The sequence below is a fragment of the Ornithodoros turicata genome, chromosome 1, assembly GCF_037126465.1.
Source record: "Ornithodoros turicata isolate Travis chromosome 1, ASM3712646v1, whole genome shotgun sequence".
Classification (NCBI taxonomy): domain Eukaryota; kingdom Metazoa; phylum Arthropoda; class Arachnida; order Ixodida; family Argasidae; genus Ornithodoros; species Ornithodoros turicata.
Genome location: NC_088201.1, coordinates 212,665,535 through 212,676,253, shown reverse-complemented (window position 1 = coordinate 212,676,253; position 10,719 = coordinate 212,665,535). Strand labels below are relative to the sequence as shown.

General features: G+C 46.0%; 1 protein-coding gene across 1 annotated transcript; it reads right to left on the bottom strand.

Annotated features, from left to right (window-relative positions):
* Window positions 1-1,320: 1,320 nt before the first annotated feature.
* Window positions 1,321-2,319, bottom strand: LOC135376128 (uncharacterized). Its single transcript, XM_064608711.1, has 2 exons — window positions 1,925-2,319; window positions 1,321-1,640 (listed from the first exon to the last, which is right to left on the bottom strand). Exons 1-2 carry the CDS (start codon window positions 2,157-2,159, stop codon window positions 1,477-1,479), a joined length of 399 nt encoding a protein of 132 aa, XP_064464781.1. The 5' UTR covers window positions 2,160-2,319; the 3' UTR covers window positions 1,321-1,476.
* Window positions 2,320-10,719: the final 8,400 nt, after the last annotated feature.

Here is a 10,719-nt window from a genome sequence, read left to right as displayed (position 1 = left end):
CACGAGTACGAGGAACACCTTCGAGGAACACAATCGAGGAACACCTTCATTCACAAACGCGCTCGACGGCTCCGTTATATTTGCTTCGTGTCCTGTCCACAAAAGAGTTGCCACATCGCAGGGGCTTGCCCTCGCGTATACGTAAATGTATTCAACTTAGCTGCTCTCAAACAAGGGACGCGTTGCGCGACATTACCGATAAAGAAGCCGTTATGCAGCCCCCTTGGGTCGCTGTTTAGTTGAGGAGAGTTTGGGGGAATCAAATTAAAACGAACACTACGGCACATTGCTAGAGAGTCACATGTACCTCTAAGTCTGTGTGCGTGCGCGAACGATAAACCATTACAAAGGGAGCCTAAGGGTCATAGTACACCGACATACATTCCACCGTAACCCTCGTATAGTATCCATGACATGACTTCAGAGCACACGACGTCTGTTTCATTCGTAGTCCAAACGTAGTTTCATTCGTAGTCTATCCGTAGTCCAAACCGGCGAAGTTTTTGCTTGGACCGAAAACCGTTAAATATATTTTTCGGTTTCCCTCCTGAGCGAAAAAAACGTATACGGTTTCGATTCCGTTCCGGTTCGCACCAAAATAGCGTTTTTTTTTCGGTTTTCGGTTCCGGTTTTCGGTTCGCTTCGACACCCTGCCTACATATAATTGGAATGTGAGTATTTGTGAAATAGTATATAAAATGAACTGACAATAGTCCTAGTGGGTGCTCGATAAGAGCAAGAAAATGGCGTACGGAACAAATCCTCTTCCATTTGCGTAGATTATTGCGTCCGGCGCAATGCATCCACATAGAGTGACGCGGCAGCGCCACTTTCTTAAAAACGAACTTCACCGCAGAACACGCTCCTACTCAACCGGAATCTCGGGTGATATCGTTATCTTCCCTGATTTGTTGAAAACAGGAGGCGTGCGCCCTTTTTGTGACAATTATCAACAGCATAATTCAAAGCTGTTCAAAGCTCCCAACGACGAGGAAACACAAAGTGTGGCCGCGAAATGTACGTTGCGACGACAGGACCCTGGATCCTGATTGTGCTGTTTGTGAGCTCCGTTTTAAACCTCGATTTATTGATGTGAGCTGTTCCTATACACGGAATGCCCGAGGGTGCGTAGATTTCTGCTTTTTTAGGACCTTTGTAATCGTATTCCATAACCTATTGGCGAATGAAGAAGTGACGCTCGTTGCCCCGGTAACCAGACGATGACGGACGGATGGGTTTGGAACGCAGTAGTTCGGACTCCACAACTGATGAACCTCTCGCAAATAAGTGCTCCTATACATCAAAATTGTTACAAGTATACAAGTTTACAAGTTTATACAAGTTTTTATTTACTTCTACGATTGCATTGTCACAGGACAGTACCAAAGTTTTAAAGGGCGGGTATGCCCGCTCCTGTAACCAGCGCTCAACCCGACTTTTTCGTCCACTTTATCGTGATCGGGGCGGCGTCGTGGTCTACGTTGTGGAATTGGACGACGGATGAGAGTCCGGTACTGTATGGTTTAAAATATTGGGACATGTAGCTGGCTTCTTGCAGTCGCACTTCTCTGTATGATGGGGCCCCGATGTCTCGTCGGTGCCCTCCTCGTCCTCTTGAAAGTTCCTAAGGGAGCTGTACCCTGAAATTTGATTACCATTATCACCGATTCATCATCGTGACATATAGAACGGTCCCCGTTTGTACACTACGCCTTTAAATTCACTCTTGTCTGCCATACTTTATCTGGACATAAATTCCAGGAACGTTGATGCGAAACAGACACGTCTTCCCCGAGGTAGTTTTTGCGTTAGACCAACTCTATTTGCACGGTTGTTTTTATTACGCGTTTCGCTACCATGCACGCCAAGGACAGCGTTCCCGATGTGCTGAGGCTAAGAGGCCTTTGTTATGATGCACACTTACCCATCACCAGACCGATGGACATGGCCCCGATGATCACAGCCGTGACAGTCAGCACGGTGACCAGGCGGACGGTGCGTTGAGCTGCTGGTGACATCCCTACGGCCTTGGGCTTGCCGATACTGTCACTTTCTTCCTCTTCTTCCTCCCCTGGTGGTGGAGGGAAAGCCATTGGAGAAGCAAAGGAGCTTGGAAGTGTTGCACCGTATGGCTGACCATAACCCATTGGAGGCTGCATAACTACGATTGGCAAGTGTTGGAAGTACAGTCTGAGCTCCTTCTCTGTCGCAAATGAATGCTGGTTCCTGACACGCGGACTCGAGGGCACGGGCTTTCTGTCTTGTCGTCGTTCTCTGCTTGTAAGGAAGAGGAAGAACAAGCTCGCCAAGAGCCATACATGGTCCGTGTATAACTACAAAAAGCATCAAGAACACGTAACATGTTTTCCAGGACTGTGGCAAGATTCACCAAAAGCGAATAATTCGGTTCGAACCGACGTCTCTCTCAAGCCGATTACATAATAAGACCAAAGCTGCATTCGTAAACGGCACGAGCAAGGATATAAAACTATGTCAGCGCTGATACATACGTATACTCATATACCATACACATGTCCTGTGTGTCTCTGTTTGTTTCGTTATGGGAATTTGTTGGATATAGATTAGCCATGGTGAGCTGGCTTGTACTGCACACATGTTCGGCTCGGCTCGGCTATTGGCTGCGCTTCGGCTTGAAAGATTACTATTCGTCCAGACTATTGTTCAAAGGAGAACAATGCTTTGCATGGAATAAAAGACTTACACGTAGAAAGATAGTCTTCCAACCTAAGCCTTTCAGTGCCCTTATTTGCACTGCGCCGCTGTATTTTCCTGCTGTCATCGTGTGGCATTTCCTTCCATTTTTAAATGCTAGGATTTTTAAATGCGAGAGCATTTATGAGCGAACCATTCCAGCTTTCTTGAGGCGAGGCAATTCGCAGCATAAGCCATGCATTGATTGGCTCATTGGATGATTGGATTGTCTGATTGGCGTACGACAGAACTTATCGTAAGTTTGTCGTACGAGAAAATTACGACACAATGCGAATTGGTCCGAAACTGATTTGGGACGGAATAACCGGGCGAAATCGGGTTTAACCGTTTACCCGAAAGAGTCACACCCAAAATATAATTCATATCGCAATCAAGTCTCAGACATTATGTTTATTCTAAACATAAAATCATAGTCAATGAGCAGAGGATAATTTTCGTTTTCTTTAACTTGCGTTACCACTGTTCCACAGAAGGCAAAGATGTGGTCGATCAGCATTAGAATTCATTGCATTGTATTATTGTGACCAGCGTATTGTACCAGAGATTGCGCTGCCTCGCAAGTGTTACCTACATTTTTTAGAAGAATGTAAAAAAGGAATAGAGAGGAATGCGAGTACATACTCCTCCGTTGTCGGACTTATATCACCGAGAGGCGTGCACTCCAGTCACAGCTTGCCAACCTTGGCTGCCGCCCCTTTCGACTTGTCGTGGGCCTGTTCGGCCCTTGGGACACCGCAGCCCACTTCAGGGCGGCCTTACATTATGTAGACGCTTTTTTTATATACTGACTGGCGTAAAGGAGTTATTCTGACGACATCACCATCACACTTCCCACCATCAAGATCAGGATTGCCGTTTCCACTCCGATCATCATCGTCATCACTCTTACTAGACTAGACCTGTGCGCTGCCGCGCCGCGCAACTGCCGTCACCATTTCTCCACGCGTTGACGCCGCCGCTCACGCCACCCCGGCGCGCCGATATCCCGCGCGCGTTCCGTGTTCGGATCGGTTCCGCTGCGGAGCGGGAAGCTCAAAGTGGTTTCGCGCACTTCTGCCGGTCTTGGCCTCGCGAGTATTGAACTGTCATGGCATCAGAGACAGGATCTCCGTTTTTGAAGCGTTCTCTGCTCATAAAGGTTGGTCCTCACTGATGCGTTTTAACGCATTGGCATGCGTTGCGTTGGCATGTATCCGTCAGCTACCATGGCAACGAGCCGACGGAGAACTACCACGCACGCATGGAACCAAGTTCGCCGCGGTCCAACTTTTCTGGATGGCGAAGCGTTCGACGGAACACTAGCGCATGCGCACGACCGACGGTCTGAATCTTGGGCATGCGCAGTTGCTTGTGGCTTGCTGAGCAGCAATGGCGGTTCCTGCGCCCGCGTCGACCGTGCCAGTTATGTCGGCAAATTCGTTCAGTTCTTCCAGCATAACAACGCAAGAAATGCTCTGCGTGGAAATTGAAAGGTATCCGTGGCTTTACGATAAAAGCAGACCCGAATACAAGGACTCTATAAAGCGTGAAAACGCATGGCAAGCTATTGCTCGAACCCTGGCTTCACGGTAAGTTAATTTTGTTGTTATCTCGAGAGACGTATGTTTCACAAACATTTAACCTCGTTCTGTGTAATTGATCGCAGCGGAAGAGTGCAAAAAGCAGTGGAGGGCCATCCGTGATAGATATGCCCGAGAAAACCGGCATCTAAAAGACGATGGACCAAGAAGTGGTGCCGGCGGTGATGAAGTTGTCACTTCAAGATGGGCCCTGTACAAATATTTGGGGTTCCTCAAGCCCCATTTAAAGAGCAAAAAGTAAGTATTACTGCAGCAATATTCCTCCTGAAACTAATTACAGCCAGCTTGTGTAACTACGTCCCACTTACGCGAATGATTGTTTAATTTCAACTATGTTACTTGCACAGCAAGAACCATTCACGTTGAGCACAAAGTTATGCGGAATTTCTGTCACAAACTTCTTCCCTACGGAATTACAATGACAAAGTGTAGACTGCACAGCTACCACCTTATAGATGGCATTTGTAGGAAAGTGTACTTTCTTAGGATAACGTAGTAATATTTTCTTTATATAGGACATTTTAATGAAAGTGCGCGACAGTTGAAACATGGTCTCCTTGAAGTTGTGAATACAAACCTTTTTATATAGCAAGCATTAAAAAAAAAAGTAATCATGTTCTGTGCATAACCAGGCTAATAGAACAGAACCCTGTGGACGACGGGAACACTTCGGAGCATCACAGTGGAGCCACTCCAGAAGGTATCTACACCACACAGTGTTAGGTGAAAGTAAGAATGCAGTAAACGATAGATGAGGTTAGATGACTACAGTAATCATATATTTACATTACAAGCAACATATAAAATTATACAATTGCACAAAACTATTAAGTGTACATTTGGTAGTTGTCCTGCCTGTATGAGCATGCTTGTGCGCAGAATGTTGGTTTTTCCCATTAGCTGGTATTTCGGAAAAGATGCAAGCGTAAAAGTGCAGAACTAAAAAGTAGATAACTAAGTAATGCATTTTCATATTACTCTTCTCAATCATTTGCTGTATGTATTTGCTGTTCCCATGTACCACAACATAATTTTGTACAATGCTTTGTTATGCAGGCATTCTCCTCTCAATGATTCTTGAGGAGCCATCTGCTTCACCTGATGAAACAAGCAACGAAGAGAACACCAGCGAGGTGAGATCTCTCACACATAATTTGCTATGTGATACAGAATACCTATACAATACAATATCGCTGTCCTTCCCCTAGAGGAGCTCAGGCCAAACCTTTGAGGTGTCCGACACGTTCCGAGGATTGAGAAATCAAGAGGAAAGGAATGAATCTCCCAGCATTCGACCACACAGGCCAGCAAAACGGAAAACAGTGTCAGACACAAGTTACTTGACACAGGCACTGGCCGCAGCAACTAAAGAGATGGCAAGCAGTCGCAGCACACGCCTACAGATCGATGCAGATGACTGCGATGCAATGTTTTTACTGAGTTTGAGAGACAGGTTTAAGGCCCCAACGAAGAAAAAAAAAAAAAAGGCTCGCACAACTACAAATTCAGAAGATACTCTTCGACTTGGAATTTGGGGAAGATAGTGAGCAGGAACAATAAACTTAGAATTTACTTTCTGGTGATGAGTGATATATCGTGTCCTAATCCAACACTCTTTTGGAATACATGGTACAGCTAAAGACGACCCCCTGTAGACTGTACACGAACGATGCAGCGCTACTATAGTCATGTTAATGCAGATGATGATGACACAAAGTTTTTATTGAACCACAGGGGCAACATGAAAGCACTGTCGAACGAAGAAAAAAAGAAGCTCGCGAATACAAGAGGTCCTTTTCGGCCTTGAGTTTGATGACAATGAATGCAATCAATAAATACTGGTTTGAGATACAATATGCAACATCATGGGAACAAGGTTAGACACAGTTTAAGTTAGACACAGATTTATAAGTACTTGACAAAAACAGGACAGGACAAACCTGGCAAGTCTGTCTCCACAAAAGCAACCTCAGTGGAAGAAACGCTTAGACTTCTGGCTAACATTAACATAACTAGTACTCAAAGTGTTGCTGCAACACTCTCGGGTGACGAACCACGGAGAACTATCCTGTACTGCCATTCAACTTCACCAGTCTTTGAACAAAAAAAGTTTGCAAATGTGTTTCGAACTTCTTTGGCGTTCCCAGCATACATGTTACTGCCCTGACGTCGTACACTAGCAAGGCTACCATCTTTTCGCCATAGTCCATCGTGCACTGTTCCATCCCTCTCTTCATAATCAACATACCCTCGTGGGCAATATGGGCTAGCCCTCTCTTCTATGTCACGTGCCCTTAAGAAATTATGCAGGCACACAGTGGCCCAGACAATATCATTAATCGTCTCCAGCGATGCTTGAATTGGTTGTCTCAAGATCCTCCACCTGGAGACCAATATTCCAAAAGTGTTCTCCGCAATGCGACGTGCCCTTGACAAGCGGTAGTTAAATACCTTTTTCTGAAGAGGCAGGTTAGTGGCGGGGTATGGCCTCATCAAATTTGTCATGAGCGAAAATGCAGCGTCCCCCACAACAACAAGTGGCATTTTGACATCCGACTCTGGGAGCTCTTTGTAAGAAGGAATTGAGAAGCCACCTGACTTCAGCTTCTTTCCAATTTCGCAGTCTCGAAATACCCCACCGTCACTCCAGGACCCACACTCGCCAACGTCTACCATTATAAACCTGTACTTTGCATCGCACAAAGCTAGCAAAATGACACTGTGGCTGCCCTTGTAGTTGAAAAATGCAGAACCCTCATTTGGGGGAGCCTGTATTGAAATGTGCTTGCCGTCTATGGCTCCGATGCAGTTAGGGAAATCCCACAACTGCCAAAAATCTTCAGCAATCGCCGTCCATGTTCGTGCTGTTGGTTCCTGCAGTACACAACAGAGCAATGTTTGACCACTCTCTGTAGCAAGTATGATACACATGGAACTACCACGAAACCTGCTATCTGCTAAAATTTACTCTAATAAGGATGCACGTACCGGCATGTAAATTGGCATCAATACCTTCTTCAAGGCCTTACATGTGTCCCTCACAATGGAACTTGCTGTTGTTGTGCTAATTCGGTAATTCTTTGCGATTATCCTCATTGAAGATCCATGAGCCAGGTAGCTGCAACAAGAACGTTTGAAAGGCATATTTAGGAAAAGGCTGAAGCAATGGTAGCCATATCAACACTTTTTCTTTTTTGAAACGGTCTACCCGAATTTAGTGGCGGAATCGGACTGCCATTTCGGTTAAGATTTGATGGCAGTCGCTGGAGATTCAAACAGAGGTGAGGAGAATGCTATAGCCATGGGGCTTTCCACACTGGTGATTGGACGTACGTGGAAGAGTGTCTGACGTTATTACCGTAGTGTGAAAGATAGTCGTTCCTCTGGGGAGATGGACTCGCGGAACTGCGTGTTCTGGCGCCGAATTAGTGGGTCCACCAGGGAACAGATGGTGTCAAACCTGTGAAATTCCAAACGTGCGTTTGCAGTAAGGAGCATAACATTACGGGTGTAGAGACTACTTCAGCTCACTGTGGAACCAAGAAATTGAGAATGACATACCTTTCTTCTGACATCCTAAAGTATTCGAAGAAGTCCTTATTACTATCGCGCATGTCTTTCACGAGGTGGTGGTATTCACCGTACGGCTTTCTTTTGCGCAGAATGCTCCCCACCCATGTTCTGGTTTGTTTTAACTTCTGCTGTAGGAGCAAGGCAGCGGAGGTGTACTGCGCTACAGCGGCCCAATTTATGTTGTCGGATGTCTCAATATAGCTCTCAAGAAAACCAGCGAAAGCATCACTGAGCGTTTGGCCTTCCATATCTGCCATATCGTGGAGCAACAGAATGCGAAACGCTCGCTGAGCATGCGCAGAGGCAATGTGGTGGCGTTGGTTGTTGTTAATTCGGCCGACGGACGCACGTGCATACGTGCTAGTGTGGACATGCCGACGGATGACCTTGCGTCTGCTACGTCGTGGAACGCACGGGTATGTTGCACGCATGCATATTATGACGCAACAGTGAGGACCAACCTTTAGAACTCAAGGGCGTTTTAAACGAGCGCGGTGTGGCGTTACTTTTGCACCTTAGTTTTGCGCAAGACGGTGAAAAGAAGCGGAGAATTGGCTCTGATTTCTTCTGCGAGGAGTACGTGCTTGACAAACGCAAAAGAGAAGGATGGAGCCCCTCAATAAGTGATTATGCTGGTACATGAGAATTTTCTCACCGTTGCTGAACGAATGCAAAACATTGGTAAAAGGAGACGTGTAGAAAACGCTCGAACTTTGTGCCTTTTATACTGTGATTATTATTATTATTATTATTGTTTTCATTCATTCGAGATAGTATTTGGTTGATCCCCAAAGGCTATGCGAAGGGGGGGGGGGGGCAAGGGGGCCGTTGCACCTCCTCCCCCCGCTAGCCGGGTTGATTTTTGTGCATGACAACTATGCCCTCTGTAAAAATGCCCTTTGAGGGTACAACGCGTGTGCAACCATGTTACTGTGCACAGATTACGGGCTTTCACGGCTTGTTCTAGTCAAAATGTGATCGAAGTAGATCAATTGTTTGTGATAAATTTGCAACGGTTAGACCTTTTTTTTATCAAATAAGAAGGGGATTTTTAGGATGTGGTTTCGACAGTAGCCTAGACAATATACACCTCGCAGGCCACCAGCGCTTGCGTACGCTTGTGGACGGCTAAAGGGCGGATTACATGGAGCGAATACGCGACGAACAATCTGCGAACTTCGTCCAGCGTCGTTCGCTTGACGCCCGCGTCAAAAATATGCCGCCGGCAGTCGATCAAGCCACCCCAGAAAACTTCGCACGGCGTCCGACACTCCCGGACGTAGCCAGCGGGCAGCGCCAGGATAACAGCCAATCAGAGGGGGTCTCGACTTCCGTCTTCTGGTAGCCGTGCGTGCTCGTCATCGTCTTCGCGCGATATTCACGTGTTGTATTAGGCCCAAAATCAGCAATGACATCAACAGCGACACGTCTAGAATATAATGATAAGTTAGTTCCGACCGTGCAGAAGCGTCCCGTCCATTTTTATTGCGTAGTCGATTATTCGAAAGCAGGAATAGTTGTCTCGAAAACGTGCTTGTTCGGTTCATCATTAACCACAACAGCTTCTCTTGTCTGGACACACTGACAGCCCCGCAACGAAATCGCAGCGGCAATCGCTGCTTCTTCGTTGCATGTAACGCAGCCAGCGAACATTCCGCGTCGTGCTGCCGCACTTTGTCCTGCCCGTGCGGAGTTCGTCGTAAAAATTCGTCGCATGTAATTCGCCCTTAACGCGTTTACGCCCTCGCGCCGCTCACGCTGCCGCCGCCGGTTGCATAACCGGCTCTACGCCGCCGCCGGTTAAAGTGGCATCGGCGCACAGGTCTATATTAGACCCCTAGCTACAGGGTAGCGTTCCACTCCTAGAGTGGAAAACCTCCCCATTTCATCGTCAAAATACAGCTGTTGTTGTTCGAAGAATGTGCGAGGACACTCGTTTGAACGTGACGCACACACCACCAGATTCCAAACAAAAACATTCAATGTTCTTGAACGCGAGCTCTCTGTATATGATTGAATTGCTGTTTGCTTCTTGTATTAAAGAAAAAATCAAATTTAACATTATTATTATTACATTACATTTATTAAATTACGCATGAATATTTGTTCTGGTTAATTGTTCGACGGGGAACGCCAAAATACCGCCTTGTTGTATCCACGATAGGAACATCCGAGTACAGATTATTTCTCCTGCAAACCAGGTAAACAAAAGATATCACGCCCTTACACCGATCGCTTATATACACCAGACGAGAGACTAACCTTATCTCTTACAAGGACACCCTCACGCAGCACCTCCTTTTTTATCCCCAGTTTCGGTGAAAATAATTTTAACCCCGATCGAAGAAGGCATATTTCGTGAGGTTGATTCTCTTAAGGACACACTGCCAAAGTGCATGCCACGAAACGTCATTTGAAGTAAATAGTGAAAAGTAGCATAGTGAGTCCCAGTGAAAAGTAGTAAATTGTAAAATAAATAAAAATAGCACAACATTCCGATACTTGTCCACCGATTCCATCCTTTATTGGTCCTATATTCCGGTCCTTGTTCTGCGTTAAGAAGATAGAGAGAAAAACGGTTATGTAAGCAAAGAGACTGAAGACTTTAGAAAATCCCAGGGAGCTTACCGCCACTTCGAACTCTGGGGGCTTGCTGACAACAAAGGGGGAGAAGGGCTCCAAGCTATTTCCTTCTCACTCGTCCTATTGTCCACGAGCAGGGGTGGCCAGTAACACAATTTTTTCGTTTTCTAATAGTAATACATAATGCTCCACAAAAACGCGTATTATAATACTAATACAAATACTTTAGGAAAATGTGCATTATAACATA

What these genes read in the sequence shown, in the direction of transcription:
- LOC135376128 (XM_064608711.1), bottom strand. Translation starts at nt 2,159, where the DNA reads ATGCAGCCTCCAATGGGTTATGGTCAGCCATACGGTGCAACACTTCCA. An exon ending in GTCCATCGGTCTGGTGATGG is followed by an intron (nt 1,641 to 1,924) that starts GTAAGTGTGCAT and finishes ATCAAATTTCAG; the next exon opens with GGTACAGCTCCCTTAGGAAC.